At 43.4% G+C, this 25869-nt stretch overlaps 1 protein-coding gene across 7 annotated transcripts in view; it reads left to right on the plus strand.

Annotated features, from left to right (window-relative positions):
- LOC138735644 (sodium-dependent lysophosphatidylcholine symporter 1-like) overlaps positions 1-25869 on the plus strand; it is a 73328-nt gene that overhangs the window by 4100 nt on the left and 43359 nt on the right. For 4 of the 7 annotated variants that reach the window (XR_011339834.1, XR_011339833.1, XM_069883757.1 and 1 more), the window contains 5 exons: positions 2092-2216; positions 7334-7466; positions 14081-14159; positions 15110-15267; positions 24740-24830. Coding sequence is in view for 5 of the 7 variants with exons in the window: in XM_069883757.1 (XP_069739858.1) it covers positions 2092-2216; positions 7334-7466; positions 14081-14159; positions 15110-15267; positions 24740-24830 (586 nt within the window). In the remaining 2 variants the exon portion in view is untranslated. Of the gene's footprint in view, positions 1-2091; positions 2217-4929; positions 5001-7333; positions 7467-14080; positions 14160-15109; positions 15268-24739; positions 24831-25869 lie in introns of those variants that run through there. The other 3 variants (XM_069883761.1, XM_069883759.1, XM_069883760.1) reach the window with 3 other exon arrangements.

Genomic DNA, 25869 nt, shown 5'->3' on the forward strand with positions numbered 1-25869 from the left:
GTGGCCGACCAGTCCGGAATGATCCGACCTGGCTAGGGACACACCCCTTTAAGGCCCAAACAATAGGTGTGGCTTAGCTCTCAGCCAATCGCTGTAAGCACAGTCTAGATACAGTAACTATATACACTATGTACATTGGTGATAGATCTGTACTATCACACCCTGATACCACTTTTCCATAGTCGTGAAGTCCTGGTGAAATTTTTCACCATTTTCATCACTGACTGCAGGGAAGAAGTCCCAAGTGCGAATGCTAAAAATGAATTTTCAGCGACATGTTTCCCTTCATGGGTTTGTATGCTTGAAGCATGTTGTCAATCAGCTTGGTGTAGCTTGGTACTCTGTAAGTTGCCAAGAAAATTCTCAACAACATCTTTAAATGGCTTCCAAGCATACCCAGGCCTAAGGCCATTTGGATAGCACCTGCAGTGAGTAAATGCCCAGACGTGCTTTCGCTGACCATAACAGCTTGCTTTGTAGGCAATAGACTAGTAGATTTAAAATATGACAAGAAATCACAAAAATAAGGTTACCTCAAAAAGAAAAAGTTTAAGATTTTCATGATTAGCAGCCCAAAGTCACTGAAAAGAGTTCAGGAAGCGAAATCTCCATTGACCAGTATAATCAGTCTGCTCCATTGAAATTCTGTATTCATTTCTTGTACTGTCTGAAATGTGAAAAATGACTTGATTAACCATCTCTGTCTAGCTGGGAAGTGGACATGGACAAGTGGATTTTCCGACTCCAACTGTAGTCGATACTCTTATCATTTGCAGTGTTCATGTATTTCATTCTGTGTGACTGAGTAGTTCAGACACACAAATGGGCTTTGAGTCCAGCAGGACTTATGGCTGTATATCTGAGGAAGTGTAGGAGAACTGCCTTAACTTAAACCAAGCCTTTACCATGAGGATTATGTCTACCTGAACCTTTTTGTTTGTTCCTAGATTTCTTCTAACCTTGCAAAGCAAAACAAATGTAATTTAGCCAATAGTCACTCTTACATCAGCAAGGAGATGATATCTGTTCATCAGGAACCTCTTAACCAATTCATTGTTCAGGATGCACAGATCTTACTTGGTTCAAGATGCAATTATGGGGGAGATTGTGATGCAGTATGAGAGCTTATTAACCCTATGTTTATTATACAAGTACAATGTACAGATCCACTGATATTCCTTCTTGCTCAAGCCACACAGGTACATAAGACACACAATAACAATAGGTATAAATTAAATTACCATAATATGCCATGATGCAGAAAAAGAGATGATAAATATAGTATATAATTACAGTACTATGCATTTGCTCAGCAAAAGGAGGTGTAAGGCACTTCTTCCATCCGATAGCCTACAGGTCACCTTTGGGCAAGGTCTAGCACCTCTTTAGTCTCCCAATCAGGGTCACTTGAAGCCACAGTTTGCAGACGGTGGTTTTTACCAACAGATTCTACAGATTGGAAAACTAAAAACGTTGAGCGGGTCACTTGAAGCCACAGTGGTTTTTACCAACAGATTCTACAGATTGGAAAACTAAAAAACTAAAAACGTTGAGCAGATGAATCAACTGATCAATGCCAGGGTCACCCTTCCAGTGTGGGCAATGGAACTGAAGAAGGCAACGGGGAACCACTTCAGTATTTTTTCCCTTGTATAATCATGAACTCAGCATTGACTATGGACTTAGCTCAAAGATGGAGCCTTCACCAAAGGAGAATAGGGGAGGCAACAGCTACAATTTGGAGAGTCAGAGATGGAGACGGATGGAGGGACTTGATCGCCCACGCTGAATGGCAAGCCACCCGAATAAATATATAATTATTCCTCGTGGCAGTTAGTTTGCCTTTAAGACCTACCCTAATATATTCTATTAGGACAAATGTTCTTCAACTATTGTGCAAAAAGAATATAAAATCTTTTTCTGCTTCAGTGCATCTATGAGTGTTTCATATATTTGGATTTATTATGTGCCAGACTACATTATTTTGTAACAACCTGATTCATTTGAAGGGTTTCTGTGACTTAGTTTCCTTGAAAGATAAAGATTAAATGCGCACGGTAATGCGTTTTGTGAATCTTCATTCTGTTACAGATGGAGACTTTCTATGCATCTCTGATTTTATTCATTGGTCGAGCTTGGGATGCTTTCACTGATCCAGTAGTTGGCTTCCTTGTTAGCAAAAGCAGAAGAACAAGATTTGGCAAGTTGCTTCCATGGTGAGGATATCATGTTATTTTGTGGGGATTGCAAGAAGCAGTACATTTGGAGCTGGCATTTGTAATGGGCTCTGTAGTCAGCAGAATTTCCCGTATGTTGCTCTACATCCATTTAATGAGGAACCAACTATTAAAGTAAACTGCTGATAGTTTTTGATGGAACCTCTATCCAGTTTGCCTGAGATGTAACCCCTCAACATCCTGAATCTTGCAGCCTTTTCTGATATAAAAATGACTGAATCTATAGTCTTCATGTGGTATGAGCAATGTAAATCACTGACTTAAAACATCAATTATTTCATCCTCTGTTATTTTTTTTTAAATTCTGGTCTTTAAAACATTCTTTTTTTGACAATTCATCTACCACTCACTAATATTTATTACTTATCCCTTTTAGTTTAAAAACTACTTTTTATGGTTCTTGTACTGACAATAACCACACCAGCGGTGCGAGTATAAGGCAGCTTTAATAAACTAATCTGGACACTAAGAGGTCTTGTCTCTGCAAGACGAACCTGAAAGGCTAGACTGTAGCTCTGGACTGGGCCAGGATGATCCCTGGTGACGTAGTGGTGTAATTACATATCGCCACATTCACCCCCCCACTTTAAAAAATTATTATTCCCCCCCCCCCCCCGCCCCACCCCGTCCTCCTTCCCTTGTTTGTAAGTTCAAGTCCAAAATTTTTCATGGCTTCCGTTGCCTTCTGGACCTCCTCGGTAGTGGTATAGGGGTAGGGAGTGCGGTCTGCCTTTCAGCTTTTCTCGGTGGAGGAGTGGGAAGTACTAGATGGCTGTGTGGGCTGGGGATCCACTTGTATGGGATTAAGTCCTGCCATCAAGTCTAGGGTGGTGATATTTTGTGGGGTGGGCATACCTAGGGTCCTGATTTCTGGGGTGGGTGGTTTAGTCCTCTGGGGTGACTCGATGGACGACTGTTCTAGTGACTGCTGCTACACTCCTTGTTGATCCGTAGACATCTGTGTTTCCTCTGCGTTGTTCACACATCTGGCCAGCGCGAGATCCCTGGTGGCCACTGAGACTTCTCTTCCATCTGGGAATGTGATGAAGGTGTACTGAGGGTTCGCATGCCTCAACTCCACTTGATCCACCAGCGGGTCCGCTTTGTGGGGTCTGCAGTGCTTCTGGAGGAGAACAGGTCCCGGTGTCATCATCCATTTAGGCAGCACTGTGCCCGTCGTGGCTTTCCTTGTGAAAGAAAAGATACGGTCATGTGGGGTCATGTTAGTGGCAGTACACAACAAAGAACGTATAGAGTGTAGGGCTTCTGACAACACTTCTTACCATCTAGTAATAGGCAGGTCTTTTGCTTTTAAGGTCAAGAAGACCGTTTTCCAGATAGTTGCATTTTCCCTTTCGACTTGTCCATTCCCCCTGGGATTGTAACTTGTAGTGCGGCTGGTAGCAATCCCTCTCTCGTGCAGGTACTGCTGTACTTCTGCACTCATGAATGCAGCACCCCCACCTGTCGGGTTCCCAAATATGCTCAAGATGGGTTGGAGGCATTTTATAACAGTGGCATCAGAACACGGGATTGCGAAGAGGAAACGGGAATATTCATCTATTACGTTTAGGAAATAAGACATTTCTATTATTGGACGGGAGCGGGCCTTTAAAATCGAGGCTGAGGCGCTCAAAAGATTTGGTAGCTTTTATCAGGGTGGCTTTGACTGGCTGGTAAAATTGCGGTTTGCATTCCGCACAGATGGGGCAGCTCTTGTTCACTGACCTGACTTCCTCTACCAAAAATGGGAGGTTTTGGGTTTTAATGAAGTGAAACAGTCTACCGACCCCCAGGTGGCCCAGCTCATTGTGCAAGCTCTGCAACTGGGACGTGTGGTTAAGGATGGCACAAGTGCCTCTGGACAGCACGTCCGGGAGCTCGTTGAGTCTCCCAGGGCAGTATAGTATGTCATAGTTAAATGTAGACAATTCTATCCGCCAGCGCAGGATTTTGTCATTCTTAATTCTTCCCCCTGTTCTGGTTATCGAACATAAAAGCCACAGACCGTTGGTCCGTGACGAGGGAGAAGTGTTTACATGCCAGATAATGTCGGCAGTACCTTACTGCTTCCACAAGACTAGGGCCTCCTTCTCTTCTGCTGAGTGTCTTACCTCTGACCCCTGTAGGGTTCGCAAGAAAAAGGCCACTGGTCATCCATCTTGGTTTAGGGAGGCTGCAAGAGTCACATCGGATGCATCAGTTTTTACTTGGAATGGGATCAACTCATCTTTGGGTCGCATGGTAGCTTTAGCGATATGGACTCTAATGTCCCTGAATGCTCTGGTGGCTGCTGGGCTCAGTGGGAAAACTGAGGCTTTTATAAGTGGGCGGGCCCTGTCGGCGTAGTTGGGGACCCATTGGGTGTAGTAAGCGAACAGTCCCAAACACATTTTTAGTGCTTTCAGCATGTGTAGCACTGGGAGATCTAGGAGAGGGTGCATACGGGCTGGGTCTGGGCTGATTTCCCCATTCTGCACAATGTAGCCCAGGATTGGCAACTTTCTGGCACTAAAAACACATTTGTCCCTGTTGTATGTTAGGTTCCTTTCCTCGGCTGCCTGGAAGAAGCATTTTAAATTCATGTCATGATCCTCCTGAGTGTGGCCACAGATTGTCATGTTGTCTAAGTAGGGAACACCGCTTTCAGTTGGAACTCATCTACTATTCAGTCCATTTCTCTCTGAAACAGGAACACTCCATTGGTGACACCGAAGGGGAGTCGCAGAAATTGATACAGCTAAAGTCTGCTTCCAATGCCATGTAAATGTGATCGCTGTTTCTAATGGACAGTTGGTGGTATGCTGCCTTCAGGTCTATGGTGGAGAACACCTTATACTGCACAATGTTGTTGACCATGTCTGCTATGTGTGGCAGGGGGTAGGCATTTAGTTGTGTAAATTTGTTGATTGGCTGTAATCCACTACCATGCGCAGTTTTTCTCCTGACTTTACTACAACCACCTGGGCTCTCCAGGGGCTGGTGCTCTGCTCTTTGATGCCCTCCTGTACTAGCATGTGGACCTCTGTCCTAATGAAGGCTCTGTCCCTTGGGCTTTACCTCCTGCTCTTTGTGGCTATTGGTGTGCATTCTGGGGTCGGGTGTGTGAACAGTAGAGGGGGTTCTATGTTCAGGACAGACAGGCTGCGGTGTTGTTTCTTCGTAAGGCGTAGTGGGGGGTGAGGCCCGTTGTGCGCTATTGTAATGCTTTCTAACTGGGACTGAATATCTAACCCCAATAGTACCGGGGCTCAGAGGTGAGGGAGTTCTAGTAATTTGAACCCTTCATATTTTGTGCCCTAGATTTCTAGAGTAACCCTGCAAAACTGTTTTACCTCAGCCACAAGGCTGCTGGCTGCTAACAGGATCTGGTGCTCACTCGGGCATGTGGGGAGGGAAAGGTGGTTGACTAACCCCTGGTCAATAAAAATTTCAGTGCTTCCACTATCTATTAAGCAATTTACCCTCACATCATTAATTTTGATGCACACAGTGGCATCAGATAAATTGTGTGGACTCGCCTGATTCATGCGTAGGGAAGCAAGTCTGGCGTGTCCTTCGTGTCCTTCCATCCGATAGTACTCGACGTCATACTCATCTCCTGAAGACTGTGTCCTCTGCTCTGTAGCATTTGTCCAAGATGGCCAGCTCACATGGCATTCTTCCACTTCTGTTTGTCTGTGGAGAAAGAAGAGCTTTCCTGCCTCTCATTAGCATGAGAATGGGCCTTGTCTGTGGCCTTGGGGCTTCTGCAGACTTTTGCATAATACCCACGTTTTCCACAGTTGGAACAGACATTTTCTCTGGCAGGGCAGAGGGCTCTGGGGAGCTTTCTTTGTCCACAGAAAAAGCATTTGGGACCCTCAAGATGTGCTATTCCTGTGAGGCAGCATATTTTTCTTTTCGAGGGGCTAGAGAGTCCAGCAGTGTGATGTTTGTCCCAGCCCCAGGGTCCTGTGAGTACTCCTCCAATTCTTTCCTGGTACTATCTAAAGCTTCTGCAATAGTCTCTGCCTCATCTAGCCCCACCATTCCTTTCTCCAGCAATCGATGTCTCATCTCAGTGGACCGTATGCCCGCAACAATTCTGTCCCTAATAAGGTCCTTTGCATAGTCCTGAGCTGATACTGCTTTAAAGTTGCAGCCTCTTGCCAGGTCTTTCAGAGAGAGTATAAAGTCTCTGGCAGACTCCCCTACTTGTGACCTGGTCATGAATCTGTACCGGGAGTGGATTTCTCTATGCCCCTTACTGTAATGCCTCTGTAGAGTGCTCATTGCCTCTTGGTAGGACCTGGCATCCTGTATAAGGAAGTAAGGATGGTCTCCCAGCTGCGCTAACAGCAGCATTAATATCTCTTTATCCAATGCCTCAGCACCCTCCATGTAATTCAGAAAGCATCTCTGCCAGTGGCCGAAGTGTGTGCCGGCTCCGGGATTTCTGGGGTCGCGGCACATGCCGAAGCCGCAGTCTCTGGTCCCTTAGGTGTAGCAAGGGCAAACCCTGTGGTACTGGGAGCTGCTGGTAGAGCCTCTGTGGGGCTTGTGTCTGCTGGAGGAATAACCTGGGTGCTTGGGACTGTTGGCTGAGTCTGTGGCTTTGGGACATTTGCAGCGGGCTTAGGGGGGAATCCCAGAGGTAGCGTCAGGTCTCCGTGGTACTGGGGAAACTGCTGCTGGGGGAGTGATGGTAGAAAGCTTTTATTAGCTCTTCACAGGTGGCCGACCAGTCCAGAATGATCCGACCTGGCTAGGGACACAACCCTTTAAGGCCCAGACAATAGGCATGGCTTAGCTCTCAGCCAATCGACGTGAGCACAGTCTAGATACAGTAACTATATACACTATGTACATTGGTGATAGATCTGTACTATCTCATTCACCCCTTCTTGGAGAACTGACCCTGGAAAAAAAAAACAAAAAAAACGAGGGAGAGAATATACATGTTGTTAGAATCATCACTGATGATTCAAATCTCAGAAATGAAGTGGCGAGCAACGGACTTTGTTTGGAAGGAAGTATCCTGAAACCATTTATTTTAAAGTTAATTTTAAAGCTTGTCACTGCTGAATAATTTCCATTCATTTTGATTTTTTCAGGACTCTGTTTTCCATGCCATTTGGAATTGCTTCTTATTTCCTGTTGTGGTTCAGTCCTTCTTACACAATGTCCTGGGGATATAGCTTCTTCTGGTACCTGATGACCTATTGTGCATTTCATACCTGCATGAGTGTAAGTGTTCTTATAAATTTGATGACCCAATGTGATGGAATTGTGTTATTATTAATCTTTAGATATAATATCTTTGGCTTGGCTTCGCGGACGAAGATTTATGGAGGGGGTAAAAAGTCCACGTCAGCTGCAGGCTCGTTTGTGGCTGACAAGTCCGATGCGGGACAGGCAGACACGGTTGCAGCGGCTGCAGGGGAAAATTGGTTGGTTGGGGTTGGGTGTTGGGTTTTTCCTCCTTTGCCTTTTGTCAGTGAGGTGGGCTCTGCGGTCTTCTTCAAAGGAGGTTGCTGCCCGCCAAACTGTGAGGCGCCAAGATGCACGGTTTGAGGCGTTATCAGCCCACTGGCGGTGGTCAATGTGGCAGGCACCAAGAGATTTCTTTAAGCAGTCCTTGTACCTCTTCTTTGGTGCACCTCTGTCACGGTGGCCAGTGGAGAGCTCGCCATATAGCATGATCTTGGGAAGGCGATGGTCCTCCATTCCGGAGACGTGACCCATCCAGCGCAGCTGGATCTTCAGCAGCGTGGACTCGATGCTGTCGACCTCTGCCATCTCGAGTACTTCAACGTTTTATATATATATATATATATATATATATTTTTTAGTAAAATTTTTTTTGTGGGTTTGGACACAGGGACCCTCACAGACACAGACCCTTACACACAGAAACCATTGCAAATTCTGGTAAGCCACTGCAATAAAACTTGAAGTGTTTGTTCATTGGAATGTCTAGGACAATGGGGTTACTCAAGGAGGAAATCTAATTAAACAAAAGACACTTTGCTTGTTTATCTGTTGTTAGAATGGAAACTCAGATGACAGCTGACTATACAAAAACTGTATACACTATACAGATTCTGCTGGCTGGTCAGCAGACAATTTGGAATCATATCTACTCATAAACGTTTGGAATTTAAACTTCAAAGACACCAATGATCTCGTGTCACATGATTAAAGACATTTTTTCAGAGAAGATATTCCTGAAAACCAGAGACATTTGAGACCAGAAGCAGTTGCTTGGCCATCCTGTAAGCAGCACAGGACTGAAGATACAGTAACCAGAAAGGTACTGCTATGTTTTACTCCTGATCAGAGGAGAACATCGAATAAGTGACTTTTGAAAGAGAATGACCACTTGTACTGTGCCCATTTCTACATGGCACTTCATTTAACCCTTGCCTGGGTTTGTGAAATCATCTTGTAGAGATCACAAGTACTGAAACCTCCATGCAAGAGGGGGAAATCATTTGTATGAAGAAACAATTCTCTGAAAATTACAAAGAATTTTTGAGTTTTGAGGTCTGATGCCTCACACGTGAACAACAATTTAAAGAATCTGAGTCTCAAAACAAAACTATCTGAACTTTTAAAATCATCTCTTCAGAACGCGCGCACGCACGCACGCGCACACACACACACACACACACACACACACACACACACACAGGGGTTAGAGTTAAATAAGGTGTTATGTTATTAATAAAAATTAGTGTTTTGAAGATACCACTGTCGTATTGAATTTACATTGTTGCTGATCAACACCAATTAAACTCAACCATTGTATAACAAGCTGATGCTTTTTATTTATTTGTTAGAGGCTCAACATCATATCTGAATCTGAAAATCAAGATACTTTTCTTCCTTGTGATGTTTAAAAGCAAAGAGCAAGTATTTAACTACAAAATAATCTCATAACATCAATGATGTTTGCAAGGCATTTATGGGAGTAAAACGTAGGAATGTAATTATTATTCATGTTAAATTAAGCATAGAATATATGCAAAAACACTATCGTACTTTGTTCCTTTGACAGAATATTGGGTAAAGCATAGATAAATACAAAATAAAGCTCTTTTTGCACCAAACCATTCAACATTTCCTCTGCACCTTTCCAAAAACATGTATTAGTCTGCACTCTTCTCATCATTTTTCAATTTCCATGCTAGTTGCCTTGGTATCCAAAATAACACTGATCATTCTCATGTTATAAGCCTTCCAGTTCAGGCACATTTAGACTTCTTTGACTGACATCTCCATTTGAACTGATGATACATGGATTTGGACTTCATCAAACTTTGAATCACCATCCTGTTGGATTTTATTGTAAGATTCAAGGCTGTACTTGGCAGCAAAAAACTTTACAAGCATATTTTACAATACAGGAAGCCCGTGGCTCAGTCCAATAGAAATATGGAGCATTGGAACTCAGATTTCAGATTTATTTTTTGCTGTGATCAAGGCAGAATTACCACTTATTACTAGTGCAAAAAAAATGTGCACAGCGTAAACATATAAACAAAGAACTCCAAACAGAAAACGAATGTAAGCAAATTGTGCAATACAGAGAGAACAAAAAAAATCAATAAAATGTATGAGTCTCTAATTGAGTTTGTCGTTGAGGAGTCTACTGGTGGAGGGGTAGCAGCTGTTCATGAACCTGATGGTGCGAGTCTTGTGGCATCTATACCTCTTTCCTGATGGCAGCAGTGAGAACAGAGCATGTGCTGGGTGGGGAGGGTCTTTGATGATTGCTGCTGCTCTCTGACTGCAGCACTCCCTGTAGATGTGGTCATTAGTGGGGAGGGTTTTGCCTGTGATGCCCTGGGCTGTGTCCACTATGTTTTGGAGGGCTTTACGCTCTGGGATATTGGTGTTCCCATACCAGGCTTTGATACAGCTGGTCAGTACACCTCTGTAGAAATTTTCCAGGGTTTCTGGTGCCATACTCAACCCTCACAAAACAGGAAGTAGAGGTGCTGATGTGCTTTCTTCACAATGCCATTGGTGTGCTGGGTCCAGGAAAGATAGTGACTCCCAAAAACAAATTTGCTCCCCTTCTCCCTCTCTGATCCCCCAATGATCACTGGATTGTCTATCTTTGGCTTTCCTTTCTTGAAGTCAACAATCAGCTCCTTAGTTTTGGTGATGCTGAGCGCAGGGTTGTTGAACTGAAATAATTAATGGATAATGCAAAGCAAAATATACCACAATGCTGTGTTGTTTAGGAAATTAAGATGCTTCTTTCATAGCAACAAATGTTAATCCATCATTAGGTTGTTTATCTCCCTTCATTTATTTCCCAATTGATTCTGATTTTGTTTCATGAAAGGGAAATTGAAAGTGAACTGAGCATTTGTTATCTCACCGTATCATGGATAGGGTGACTTTACAGTTGTGTCTGACTTTTTTGGGATCAGAGAAGTAAAAAAATAACTTGTCTCCCATGAGTTGTCTTCCGTTTTTGAATTCATGAAACTATGAATGCTTAATTTCCCGTATTAGCAAACAAAAATTGCAGGCGTGCAGATGCCACTGCAGGGAGCGTGATGGCTTCTTCCTCAGAATTAGTATTTAAAGAAAACCTCTCACAAGGCACAGGAAGTTGGTCAATGGTGAAGACGAGAGGGTTATGTGCAATATCCGTGATTCATCCTCTGCAGCCTGCTTTGTGATTTGGACTTTGTACATTTAAAATACTTAAAGAATAAACATTCCAAACTCTGAGACGCGTGAAACAAGTTATCTCTTAAATCCTAATTTTAAACCATTTGTTGGGATTAAAATTAAAGGAGCACAGAAAAGTAATGCTCCCCATATTAGGGTTCTGGTGGTATGACGTGGATGATCACTACTTTACAACAGCAATGCTATCTGCCTTTTTTTTGGACAATTTCGGCTCTGTGTCACACATTGGCAGCTGAATAAACGGTTAGCAATGTAATGTAACCAAATCTCTCGATTTATTTCATGGAGGGTGTGATTTGGAATAAGTGGGCGGTGAGTCAAAGAAAGAATTATTTGTCATTAGGTGCCAAAAAAGCTTAAGCATGACCTTGCCAGGGGGAGATGGAGATGAGTACATGAGAGATTGCAGATGCCAGAATCTGGATCAAAAAACAAACCACTGGAAGAACTCAATGGGTCATCGCTTTGCCTCTGCAGTTGCTATTTGACTCAAGCTCTTCCAGTGGTTCATTTTTGCATGGGAGACAATGAATTCCAAAGGGAGTTTTGAAGGGGCAGCCGCCAACAGAAGGGCAAGTCGGGAAAATTGCAGAAAGGATGATTAGTAGACGTGTCCTTGCCATTCTTATTCCATTTCAGAAACAAGTGTTGATATTGCAGTCAGGAGTGAAGCAGCAGCATTTTTGGTTGACCTTGGAGCAGTGGCGTCACTAGGGGGGTGGGAACTGCACTGAGTGTCCCCACCAGAGTGGGTGACACCAAAATGATTGTCTATAAAATTTTTGTGCAGTGTTTCAGCAGAAATTGTATTACTTTTTTAATAAAAATACCCCTGTAGTCAGTTATAACAACAAAAACCGTTTTCGTAAGCCAAGCTTACAGGTATCAATATACTACAAGGCTAAAATTTGATGCTAATTAACTTTTTGAACCTTCTTTTGTGCTCCAGTCAGAGCTGTCATTTGTTACTCAATTACAACGATGCTTCAACTCACGTGATTTCGACTGCATGCGCTACAAGCACACACTTGTTTTCTTTGCTGCTGTGTGTATGATATTTTAATTTTGCTAGTTCTTTATCTCACTGATTTACTAGTCAGATTAGAACAAACTAAGATTCTGAAAGGTCTGATACAGGAGGAGGTCAGTGGGGGTGGGGGTGGGGGTGGGGAAGGTGACACTATGAGTTGATGCTGTGGGTGACACCAACCCTAGTGACGCCACTAGCTTGAAGAACTTGTCTCAAAAGATTAAGAAAATTCTGCAAAGATCACTTTATCTTTTCTACACAGGTTGCTGCCGAGCATCAACTTTTCATCCCAGCAGATGTGTTATTCGCTAAAAGGCTGAGCAGAAAATTGCATTAAATAATTCTCCCAGACAAGAAATTAGGGAGGAAAAATCACACAAATCTTAGATTTTTTTTTCTTTCTTTTTTTATATAGAAGCATACGCAATCAGTGATGTTGATCTATGAAACCTTTAAGATCCATTTGTAGCTTGAAATGTATGACAGAATTAAATATATATTTAGACCCTTTCATAAAACAGATTTTGTGAACATTAAAGCATTGAAAGCTGATTTTAATTTTGCATAATAAGGAATAGCATATTTAGAGTTAAACAGGCAAGTCTGCACATGCTGTGATTGTAGTGCAATGGACAAAAGTGCTGGAGAAACTTGGCTCATGCAGCAAGCAGTCGAAATCAGGATTTACTGTCTTAGAATCCAAAAATTGCATTTTTTAAAAATAAGTAAATTAGTCCAAAAGGGAAGCAATCATCAGAAATCTGATGGTGGAGGGGAAGAAGCCGTTTTTGGATGTTCGTCTTCAGGCTCCTGTACCTCCTTCCTTGATGGTAACAGTGAGAAGAGGGCATGGCTGGGTGGTGACAGAGGCTGCTTTCTTGAGACACCACCTCTTGTAGATGTCCTTTATGGAGTGAAGACTAATGATGGTGCTGGCTGAGTTCACAGCTCTCTGTAGCCTCTTCCTGTCCAGTGCACGGGCACCTCCATAACAGACAACTATGCCAGTAGTCAGAATGAACTCCATAATGCACCTGCAGAAGTTTGCAAGAGTCTTTGGTGACGTACCAAATCTCCTCAAATTCCTCAAGAAGTATAACCGCTCCAACCATTTTAATTTCACATACTATTCCTTCCTTGCCTTGTGCACTGCCGAAGCTAATATTCCTTCTGGGCACCTCCAATGAGATGGCATCAACCTCCAGTTTCTGTTAATCTTTTCCTATCCCTCTCTCTCCTCTAGTTCCCTACCCCCTTCCCTTCCCTGTCCATTTAGAGAGCTATCACTTCTCGACTCTTTTTCTCCCACCAATATCCAGTGGTAAGACATGATCTGTTAGCCAGTACTGCTCTGCCCCTGCCTTTCTCCTCTCGTCCCTTACTTTTGTACTCTTGTTCCCGCCTGATTCACGCTCATACCTTGATGAAGGTCCAAAAGAGTTACCTTTTAGTTCTTATAAATGCTGTGTTGTCTGAATTTCTCAAGCAATTTTGAATACTGCATAACGTTGTTGGGATTTTTCACAGCGAACCTGGTTTATAAACAACGTTAATTCCCTTATACACCATAAATTCCCTTTTGATTTTACTTGAAGGAAGGCTACGAACAAAACATATTGTGGAAGAGGCAGAATTATTGCCAGTGACTGAGGGACATCTGCATTCTGCTATGGCAGTTTTAGTAAGCAAAATAAACCATCTTGCTACCAAAATTAAATGTATTCTTTTCATTCAAGTAGGATGAAAGAGGGAGGAAATTAAACTGGTATATGGCAGAGGGATTACTTAAAGTGTAGAAAGTAAAAGGTTGAGAACCACTGTGTGAAAAGCCTCCAGTTAAACTGCTGCTAAATTTAAAGTGGGTTTGAAAATTGGCTGGAGATTTGCCTGAAATCTATGCCCAATGAAAACAAAAGAACCTATTTCCTGTTGGAACTAGTTTGGAATCATATTTCTCATTCTACGGGGGTAAATGTATTCTAGACCCAGATAGATTCTTAAATTTGAATGTTTTGTTATGTATTCTGTGTTGACTATCAACTTGTAGCAAATTTTGATCTGATTTTGAGAATAGCATTACAGATTTGATTTAATGTTTTGAATGCTTATGTTCCTACAGTGTTTCCATGTACCCTATTCTGCACTAACCATGTTTCTAGGTGGAGATCAGCGTGATAGAGATTCAGCAACACCTTACAGTAGGTGTCAATTTGCGTCTATTCAAAGCTTGAGATTTTAGCTCCAGCTATATTTGCAAATTTCACTTTGCTTCTTCTTCCTGAATAGTACGTTTTGTGTATCTGATATCTACTACTTTGACACAGTTGGTCACAGTTTCTTAGGTAACAAGGAACATTCCAGGAAGGTACCACATTCCACCTCCTGCCTAAGATTAATAGTTCTCATCTGAGAGAGTGGCACTAAACTTGGCTTCAGTCTCTCAAATCTAAGCATGAGTCAAAAAGACTCGATTCCTCCTGATCACGCTTCAGTCTCTCAAGTCGAAGCATGAGTCAAAAAGACACGATTCCTCCTGATCACGCTTCAGTCTCTCAAGTCGAAGCATGAGTCAAAAAGACACGATTCCTCCTGATCACGCTTCAGTCTCTCAAGTCGAAGCATGAGTCAAAAAGACACGATTCCTCCTGATCACGCTTCAGTCTCTCAAGTCGAAGCATGAGTCAAAAAGACACGATTCCTCCTGATCACGCTTCAGTCTCTCAAGTCGAAGCATGAGTCAAAAAGACACGATTCCTCCTGATCACGCTTCAGTCTCTCAAGTCGAAGCATGAGTCAAATAGACCACGATTCCCCTGATCACTGTGCAGTGGATCAAGTTGTTTGTTGTGTGAATATTGAATGAGAAAAGCATTAAACTTGGCGATTCTGCCAATTAGTCAAGTAGTTTTCCCATTGGTTTACAAATTGGTGTGTAAGAATCCAGTGAAATCGATACCTTTTATGATGTAGGTCTAAGAATTCAGGAAAGGCATATCATTTTGTGCAGAGCGTCTCACGTAAACAAACGTCTCACGTAAACATGTCTCACGTAAACATTTGGTTGAGTAGCGCAGTGGGGCTGTGAGAAGTGTGAGCTATGACGTGCTTGGTCACCTTAAGTTGTGTGATGGTGTCTTTCTATTTATAGGAATGGGAGTTGAAGTTATTGCAACACTGGCAGGAGCTGCTATTCAGGGGCAGATTGTGGGAGCCTATCACACACAAACCATAGAAACCTGTCGCTTGATCCAGAATGGGATGACGCTCAACAGTACGCTTCCACTCGTAACCAGTCGCAATAACACGGTCAGTGGTGCTCATTGAGTAGCCTCAGTTCTCTCATTGTTACATTGCAGATTATTTTACTCTGGCTATATTCAGAGGTGAGTGGATGGGACTGAAAGTCAAGTTCATTACTGTTGAATGTTATGAATATGTTTCCTGAAGCCAAAGTGATTCTTTTCTTGAATCAGCAACTTCGATTTCTGGTGCCTTTTATATATCCTAATATCCTAAGCTGGCAAGTAGGTGCATATTCAAAATCAGAAACTATACATGGAGGCAACCATGTCTTTCTACAGCAACAAAGCAGGAAACTTTCATTGATAATATTGCTCTCTCGTCATAAAGGCTAAAATCCTCTTCATTTTGTGGACTTTTTTTGTTCTTACTGCAATCTGATAACTTATCAGCTGCCCCCAGAACTCCTCTCTTTCTAGCTATTTCACAATTTAAAAGCAGCACTTTGGATCAATGTGTGTTGTGTTAAATGTGCAATATAAATAAACTACTATTTAAAAAATATCTGTCTCTTTTCTTGGTCTAAAACAGACCTTTAGCTGCTTTGAAATTGACCTGTCAAACTTTTCACCATTCACTAATACAAAGATTGTCAAACTAATGTATCTTAATTTACAGCTTTGTGGATAGACCATTAAGTTTTTCAAACTTGCTAATCATTCCCAGTTGTTTGTTAATTTGTTTGTGTATGTGTCTATATTATATACATAGAGTATGCATGTGTGTGCATGTGTGTGTATACAGTATGTGTATGGTGAGGTCAACAAAGGTGATGTAGAGTCCTTTGTTTTGTTCTCTGCACTTTTCTTGGAGCTGTCTGAGGGCAAAGACCATGTCAGTGGTTCCTCTGTTTGCGCGAAAGCCGCACTGTGATTCTGGGAGAACATTTTCGGCGACACTAGGTATTATTAATACCTAGTGTCGCTGAGAATATTCTCCCAGAATCACAGTGCGGCTTTCGTGCAAACAGAGGAACCACTGACATGGTCTTTGCCCTCAGACAGCTCCAAGAAAAGTGCAGAGAACAAAACAAAGGACTCTACATCACCTTTGTTGACCTCACCAAAGCCTTCGACACCGTGAGCAGGAAAGGGCTTTGGCAAATACTAGAGTGCATCGGATGTCCCCCAAAGTTCCTCAACATGATTATCCAACTGCACGAAAACCAACAAGGTCGGGTCAGATACAGCAATGAGCTCTCTGAACCCTTCTCCATTAACAATGGCGTGAAGCAAGGCTGTGTTCTCGCACCAACCCTCTTTTCAATCTTCTTCAGCATGATGCTGAACCAAGCCATGAAAGACCCCAACAATGAAGACGCTGTTTACATCCGGTACCGCACGGATGGCAGTCTCTTCAATCTGAGGCGCCTGCAAGCTCACACCAAGACACAAGAGAAACTTGTCCGTGAACTACTCTTTGCAGATGATGCCGCTTTAGTTGCCCATTCAGAGCCAGCTCTTCAGCGCTTGACGTCCTGCTTTGCGGAAACTGCCAAAATGTTTGGCCTGGAAGTCAGCCTGAAGAAAACTGAGGTCCTCCATCAGCCAGCTCCCCACCATGACTACCAGCCCCCCCACATCTCCATCGGGCACACAAAACTCAAAACGGTCAACCAGTTTACCTATCTCGGCTGCACCATTTCATCAGATGCAAGGATCGACAATGAGATAGACAACAGACTCGCCAAGGCAAATAGCGCCTTTGGAAGACTACACAAAAGAGTCTGGAAAAACAACCAACTGAAAAACCTCACAAAGATAAGCGTATACAGAGCCGTTGTCATACCCACACTCCTGTTCGGCTCCGAATCATGGGTCCTCTACCGGCACCACCTACGGCTCCTAGAACGCTTCCACCAGCGTTGTCTCCGCTCCATCCTCAACATCCATTGGAGCGCTCACACCCCTAACGTCGAGGTACTCGAGATGGCAGAGGTCGACAGCATCGAGTCCACGCTGCTGAAGATCCAGCTGCGCTGGATGGGTCACGTCTCCAGAATGGAGGACCATCGCCTTCCCAAGATCGTATTATATGGCGAGCTCTCCACTGGCCACCGTGACAGAGGTGCACCAAAGAAAAGGTACAAGGACTGCCTAAAGAAATCTCTTGGTGCCTGCCACATTGACCACCGCCAGTGGGCTGATAACGCCTCAAACCGTGCATCTTGGCGCCTCACAGTTTGGCGGGCAGCAGCCTCCTTTGAAGAAGACCGCAGAGCCCACCTCACTGACAAAAGGCAAAGGAGGAAAAACCCAACACCCAACCCCAACCAACCAATTTTCCCTTGCAACCGCTGCAATCGTGTCTGCCTGTCCCGCATCGGACTGGTCAGCCACAAACGAGCCTGCAGCTGACGTGGACTTTTTTACCCCCTCCATAAATCTTCGTCCGCGAAGCCAAGCCAAAGAAAAGAAGGTATTATTCTATTTAGGAGAATCCGAGCGAAGATTTTGCCTGCAATGGAGAGCAGCGTGATTCCCCTGTAGTTTGAGCAGTCTGATTTCTCGCCTTTGTTTTTGTACAGGGTGATGATGATGGCATCACGAAGGTCCTGAGGCAGCTTTCCTTGGTCCCAGCAGAGCTTGAAAAACTCATGCAGTTTGGCATGAAGAGTTTTGCCGCCAGCCTTCCAGACCTCTGGGGAGATTCCATCCATACCTGCTGCTTTGCCACTTTTCAGTTGTTCAATTGCCTTATATGTCTCTTTCCGGGTGAGGACCTCATCCAGCTCTAGCCTTAAGGGCTGTTGAGGGAGCTGGAGCAGGGCGGATTCTTGGACTGAGCGGTTGGCACTGAAAAGAGATTGGAAGTGTTCTGACCATTGGTTGAGGATGGAGATCTTGTCACTGAGGACTTTGCCTTCAACACCGTGAGTAGGAAAAGGCTTTGGCAAATACTAGAGGACCTCGGATGCCCCCCAAAGTTCCTCAACATGGTTATCCAACTGCACGAAAACCAACAAGGTCGGGTCAGATACAGCAATGAGCTCTCTGAACTCTTTTCCATTAACAATGGCGTGAAGCAAGGCTGCGTTCTCGCACCAACCCTCTTTTCAATCTTCTTCAGCATGATGCTGAAACAAGCCATGAAAGACCTCAACAATGAAGACGCTGTTTACATCCGGTACCGCATGGATGGCAGTCTCTTCAATCTGAGGCGCCTGCAAGCTCACACCAAGACACAAGAGCAACTTGTCCATGAACTACTCTTTGCAGACGATGCCGCTTTAGTTGCCCATTCAGAGCCAGCTCTTCAGCGCTTGACGTCCTGTTTTGCGGAAACTGCCAAAATGTTCGGCCTGGAAGTCAGCCTGAAGAAAATTGAGGTCCTCCATCAACCAGCTCCCCACCATGACTACCAGCCCCCCCACATCTCCATCGGGCACACAAAACTCAAAACGGTCAACCAGTTTACCTATCTCGGCTGCACCATTTCATCGGATGCAAGGATCAACAACGAGATAGACAACAGACTCGCCAAGGCAAATAGTGCCTTTGGAAGACTACACAAAAGAGTCTGGAAAAACAACCAACCGGCATCACCTTCGGCTCCTAGAACGCTTCCACCAGCGTTGTCTCCGCTCCATCCTCAACATTCATTGGAGCGACTTCATCTCCAACATCGAAGTACTCGAGATGGCAGAGGCCGACAGCATCGAATCCATGCTGCTGAAGATTCAACTGCGTTGAGTTGGTCACGTCTCCAGAATGGAGGACCATCGCCTTCCCAAGATCGTGTTATATGGCGAGCTCTCCACTGGCCACCGAGACAGAGGTGCACCAAAGAAGAGGTACAAGGACTGCCTAAAGAAATCTCTTGGTGCCTGCCACATAGACCACCATCAATGGGCTGATATCGCCTCAAACCGTGCATCTTGGCGCCTCACAGTTCGGCGGGCAGCAACCTCCTTTGAAGAAGACCGCAGAGCCCACCTCACTATCAAAAGACAAAGGAGGAAAAACCCAACACCCAACCCCAACCAACCAATTTTCCCTTGCAACCGCTGCAACTGTGTCTGCCTGTCCCGCATCGGACTTGTCAGCCACAAACGAGCCTGCAGCTGACGTGGACATTACCCCTCCATAAATCTTCGTCCGCGAAGCCAAGCCAAAGAAAGAAAGATATATGTGTATGTATATGATATGTGTATAGATCCCTCTGTCCCTCTCTCACATGTGAATTTTCCGTGTTTCTGCGGATTTCCGCGTTTTTAAAATCCACCTCCTGTTTTATCAGTGCCCTCCATGCCCGCTCTGACACCCTCTGCTCATTCCATGCAGTGCTAGGATGTGGCTCCGTGTTGGATAAGCTTGTGTGATCCTGAGATCCAAGAGTGATGCCATCTGGAGCTATGCTCCTGGTAGGGCCACCTATGGCGGTCAGGTTGAGGGTGAGATGAGATCCCTGACAAAGAATAATCTAACCAAGACCTCAATGGTGGAACAAGCAGATGAAGTTACTTCAAACTCAACGGTTGTGAAGGTGGACGAATCTACCAGCTCCAATCATCGTGGTTTTCATGCTGTGATGTGTGTGAGGTATTGTGGGCTTCTTGGAATCCAACATCAAGTACACGTTAAACAAACACATGCACATGCGTCTTCACTTGATGGACCACTTTCCAAGATTGGACTCATAAGCCACTTGACAGCCCATAGGAACAAAGACCATCGTCGTCGACCTCAAGTGATAGCCGCAATGACAAGGATGTTGCTCTACCGACTTTGGCTGCCACGTTTCCTGCAGCATAGCAATGTTGGCTCATCCCCATGCACCGCCCTCTTCCCCCCCCCCCCCCACAACCATGTCGATTGCAAAGTGTTTCCGATGTGTTGCAATGCCATGCCATTTATGCACCCTTGTATTTTCATGAAAACCACGTGAAGAAACGAATGGGAAAGTCTAATTGCTTTTAAGATTAGCTAAAGAAAAACCCTGAGTAAGGATGAACATCAGTGCAAAGAAATGGTTACTTATTTAGGAAGAATAATATTTAGGGAGAATAATATTTTGTGAAAATAGTTTTGCTTAGCCACTGCATGTGCTAAAATAATTTTATAATTCTGTTCCAAATAATGGAATAACAAAAAATGATGTCCAATGAAATCTGCAGCTGTGCATTGCTTGCATAATTTATCTCTCGAGTTATTACTGGCATGTGAATTTTCCGCATTCCCGATTGGATACAAGTTGGGCAAGGGCACTGCTTGGCATGCTGGGTGCTAGTTATGGGCAAGTATTGCTTGAGGTCGGGAGAACCAGTCTCTGATTTGAGCATAGGTCAAGCAGGTACTACCTGTGATCTGGAAGGGGCTTGGAGTTGGAAACTGATGGTAGTGTCTGTACTCTGCTCATTGTTTAAAAAAAAACAATTATTTTCTTTAAAATGACTAGCTTTTTAATGCATTGAAACTGGTAATTTTGTGTGTACATTTTCAAAATATTTCCAAATGGGGACGCTGTCCCCTAACCCACCTCCTCCCCCACAAGGGGCACTGGGCCCCTTAACTGTATGCCTCACACAAGCACTCAGTCTTTTCCTTTTTTTTGACTTCACATTCCTTATATATGTATTTTCTATATATGTATGTGTCTGTATTTTATATATATGTGTGCGTGTGATGGACATCACGTTTTTGGTATCACATCAGGCACAGCTGAAAGAAAATGAAAAGTTAATGCAGTTTACTTTAATGTTCATGTGGTATCTGACCCATCTTTTTCTAAATAAAAAGGGATGAAGTGGAAGAAACTGGAACACAGTCAAATGCAAATTTAAACCAAAAGGCAAAATTCTGAAATCTCTGGGGAAAGTCCAGGGAAGGAAGGAAAACAAGCAGTGAGGTCATGGAACCCATCCAGATTAAAGAGGAGGAGATACTTGCTTGTCTTAAAGCAAATATCTCCTCCTCCAGGATCCTGACAAGATATTCCCTCGGGCCTTGAAGGAGGCTAGTGTAGAAATTGCAGGGGCTCTGGTAGAAATATTTAAAATGTCCTTAGCCACAGATGTGATGCTGGAGGATTAGAGGGTAGCTCATGTTCTGTTTTTTAACAAAAAGGCTCCAAAAGTAACCCTGGAAATTGTAGTCCGGTGAGCCTGACATTAGTAGTAGGTAGATTATTGGAAGGTGTTTTAAAAGATCAAATATACAATTATTTGGATCACCAGAAACTGATTAGGGACAGTCAACATGGCTTTGTGTATGGTTGGTGATGTTTAGCCAATCCATTGAGTATTTTGAGGAGGAGACTAGGAAAGTTGATGAAGCTGTAGATGTTGTCAACATGGACTTTAGTAAGGCCTTTGACAAGGTTCCACATGGAACGTTCAGACGCTCAGTATTCATAGTAAGATCATCAACTGGATTTGACATTGGCTGGACGAGAGAAGCCAGAGTGGTGGTGGATGGTTGCTTCTCAGACTGGAGGCCTGTGACGAGTGGTGTGCCTCCGGAATCAGTGCTGGGGCCATTGTTGTTTGTCTTCTGTATCAAAAATCTGGATGATAATGTGAGTAAATTGGATCAGCAAGTTTGTAGATGACACAAAGATTGAAGGCAGATGGATCTAGACCAGCTGGAAAAATGGGCTGAAAAATGGCAGATGAATTTAATGCAGACGTGTGAGGTGTTTGATTTTGGAAAGACAAACCAAGAAAAGACATACACGGTAAATGGTAGGGCACTAAGGAGTGCAGAAGAATAGAGGGATCTGGGAATACAGGTCCCTGAAAGTGACATCACAGGTAGATAGGGTTGTAAAGAGAGCCTTTTGGCATATTGGCCTTCATAAAGTATTGAGTATAGGAGTTGATATGTTATGGTAAAGTTGTCTAAGACATTGGTGAGGCCAAATTTGGAGTATTGTATGCAGTTTTGATCACCTAACTACAGGAAAGATATCAATAAGTTTGAAAGAGTGCAGAGAAGATTAACTAGGATGATGCCCTGGCTTCAGGAGCTGAGTTTCAGGGAAAGGTTAAACAGGTTAGGACTTTATTCCCTGGAGCATAGAAGAATGAGGGGAGATTTGATGGAGGTATTTAAAATTATTAGGTAGGCTTTTTCCACTGAGAGTAGGTGAGATACAAACCAGATGACATGGGTTAGGGTGAAAGGGGGAAAGTTTAGGGGGATCATAAGGTGGAACTTCACACAGAGAGTGATGGGAGTTTAGAATGAGCTGCCAGCTGAAGTGAATGTGAGCTCAATTTTAACATTTAAGAAGAATTTGGACAGTTACATGGATGGGAGAGGTATAGAGGGCTATGGACTGAGTACAGGTCAATGGGGCTAGGCATAAGAATAGTTTGGCACAGACTAGAAGGGCTGAAGGGGCCTGTTTCTGTGCTGTAATGTTCTGAAAGGGCAGAAAGGCCAGAAGATGCTGGCTGAAGCAACATCAGTGAGTTATCCTTTCAGGTGGGAAACCTTTTATCAGAGCTGGGGAAATGAGTTTATAGTTGCAGAAAATGTGATGATGAGCGGAGAGGGGAGATTTGTGATGGGGTGGAGATCAAGCATTTGATTGGTTAATGGTATTGCTGATTAAAAGGAGGTAACCAACCCTTATCACCATCTTGCAGTGGCACTACTTTGCCTTGCTGAGTATTCCAGCATTATCAATTCCTTTAATTGCAGATTACAGTATTTTGCACTGACAGGTCGGGAGGAAATTGTATAATTGCAACGGAACCATGGTTGAGAAAGCAAATTCATTGCTGTAATATGCACCAAGGACATCACAAGACTGAGAGGAAGCCATTTTTAAACACAAGACTGCTGTAGCTTTATGATACGAGATGCTGTGGCTCCTACTTAATATGTTGTTGAAGGTTTGCCTTCATTTTCCATTCCAAATTCTCTGGTTATTGCTTGCAGCATTCCATTTGCTACAACCTCAAATTCCACAGCTATTTTGGTCTTCTACTCTCATGTCTTTTCCCTTTGAAAATAACCTCACTCGAGAGAAACCATAAGCATCTTTATTCTTGCTAAGATATCACCAAACTTTCCCATACAATGTAACTCCGTGTATATGATGTCATGCATGCATCCGCGTTCCCATAACACATATGACTACCTCTGTGGCAGTAAATAATATTCGAGGCCTATTTATGGCTTAAGAAAGAGTTGAAGAATTGTCCTTGAAATTAAGGGGATGAGTTTGGGAAGCCTGAAGAAATTTTTTTTTTGTGTGCACTTAACTTTTTCTAAAGTAAGAAAATCTAGAGCACCAGCATGTTTTAACCAACATGATGAAAGAGAAAGGGAAACACAATGTAAATTGAAGACAATTTATTTTTATCTGTTTCTTAAGCAGTCCCACGGGATAAAAGACGCCTTGCTTTCACTTTGGTTTTGTGCTAATGAGGTGGCTAATGAGGCCACTACCTGAGGTAGTGCGCTCCCCGTTTATCCAGGGATTTTGGCAGTTTGTAATACATGGCCACAAAGTTCTCAATATCTCCAAAAAGATTAATAATTAAGTAGAATAGAATTTTGGTTAAGAAGGAGATGAAACTTTTTGCTCAGAACATAGAAATCTACAGCATGCTCCAGGTCCTTCGGCCCACAGTGTTGTGCTAACTTAATAACCCACTCTAACCACTGCCAAGAATTTCTGTACTGCATAACCCTCCACTTTTCTCAGTTCCATGTACCTATCTAATAGCCTCATAATAAAAGATCCCACTGTCCCTGCCTCCATCACCTTTGCCAGCAGTGCATTCCTTGCACCCACCCCTCTCTGTGGAAAAACTTGCCTCTTGCATCCCCTCCCCCCCCCACCTGTACGTACTCCCAAGTACCTTAAAAATATGCCCCCTCACATTAGTCATTTCAGCCCTGGGATAAAACCTCTGGCTATCAACATGGTCAGTGCCTCTCATCACCATGTATACCTCTACCAGGTCACCCTTGAACCTCTGTTGCACCAAGAAGAAAAGACCAAATTTACTCAACCTATCCTTGTAAGGCACGTACTCCAATCCAAGCTGCATCCTTATAACCATTGTCTGCACCCTTTTTATAGGATCCACATCCTTCCTGTATTGTGGTGACCATAACTGAACACAATATTTCATGTTAGTAAAACAATTGAGTAGCTTGTTTTTTTAATCAGAAGATGATTTTTTTAAAAATCCAGATCGTCTAAGCCTAAGGGGGCGTAGAGCACGTCAAAAGAACCAAAGACTTGTTGATCCAAACCAAGGCTTTTATTAACTAGAAGACTGGAGCATATCACATGTAGGTTCACCAGTCCAGAATGACCTGGTCTGGCTAGGAGCAATCTTTTAAGACCTGCAAGTAGGCGTAGCTACGCTCTCAGCCAATCACAGTCATCCTACACTACAATCTGTACATGTACACATTGGTGATAGAATCTGTACTATCACAGGGAGCCTATTCTTTTGTAAATTGTGGGCTGAAGAATATTCATGCAAAAGAAATGTCTATTTCTATTTCCACAGAAATGGGCTTACATGGTGGCAGCAATCGTGATCATTAGCCTTTACTTTCTCTGTTCATTGATACTATTATTTGGAGTAAAGGAACAGACAGGTAAGTGGACTGGATGAAACTGCTAGACAGAGATTTAAATGGAAGGTTACATACATGAGTATGTTGCTCTTCCTTGAGTTAATTCAGCAATTGACAGGGTCTTAGAACAGAGAGACTTGTGGAGTACAGGTACATAGCTCCTTGAAAGTTATTATGCTGTTAGAGAGGTGGTGAATAAGGCATTTGGCACGTTTGCCTTCACTGGTGAGGACATTGAATACGGGAGCAGGAATGCCATGCCACAAGACATTGATGATGGTTGCAGGTGCTGCGCACTGAAGATGGATCCACGGACAGCTGATGTCTCTGAGGGGGACTCCCTTTTGCTTCTTTTTCTCTGACTGTAAGAGGCGCATCAGGTAATTTTGGCCAATGGTGAATCTGTCTGCTTTAAGGCAGATGAAAATAAATTCTGTGTAATATTGCACTGTCTTTATTACTGGTCAAAAAATTGAATCTTGAAGAATATTATTGTGACTGGTGGGCTTGAAGTATAAGGAGAGGCTGGATAAGATAGTACTTGTTTCCCTGCAATGATGGAGGCTGAGGGGGTACCTTACAGAGGTTCCTAAAATCATGAGAAAATAGATAAGGTAAAGAGTCTTTTTCAGAGGGTAGAGGAGGAATTTAAAACTTAAAGGGCCTAGATTTAAGGTGAGAGGAGAAAGATTTAATAAGGACCTGAAGAATATCTTTTGCACATGAAGGGTGGGTATACAGAATGAGTTGCCAGAGGAAGTGATGGTTGTGGGGGGAGGTTGAGGGGAAGGTAGGTGGGTGCAATTGTAACTATGACAAGACATTTAGACATGTACACAGATTGGAAGGGTTTGGAGCAGCAGTTTTCAAACTTTTAGTTGTACTTAATTGATTCATTATGTGCACGGTAACTCCAAAGGAAATGGGCCAATGACAACTTCTCTCAAGCAAAATATTTCAGTAACAACTGGGTCTAGAGCAGTGATTCTCCAGCTTCCCTTCCCACTCACAACCCACCTTGAGCCATCCTGGGACAGAGCACCGATGGCATAGGGATTAC

The sequence above is a fragment of the Narcine bancroftii genome, chromosome 6, assembly GCF_036971445.1.
Source record: "Narcine bancroftii isolate sNarBan1 chromosome 6, sNarBan1.hap1, whole genome shotgun sequence".
In the NCBI taxonomy this organism is placed as follows: domain Eukaryota; kingdom Metazoa; phylum Chordata; class Chondrichthyes; order Torpediniformes; family Narcinidae; genus Narcine; species Narcine bancroftii.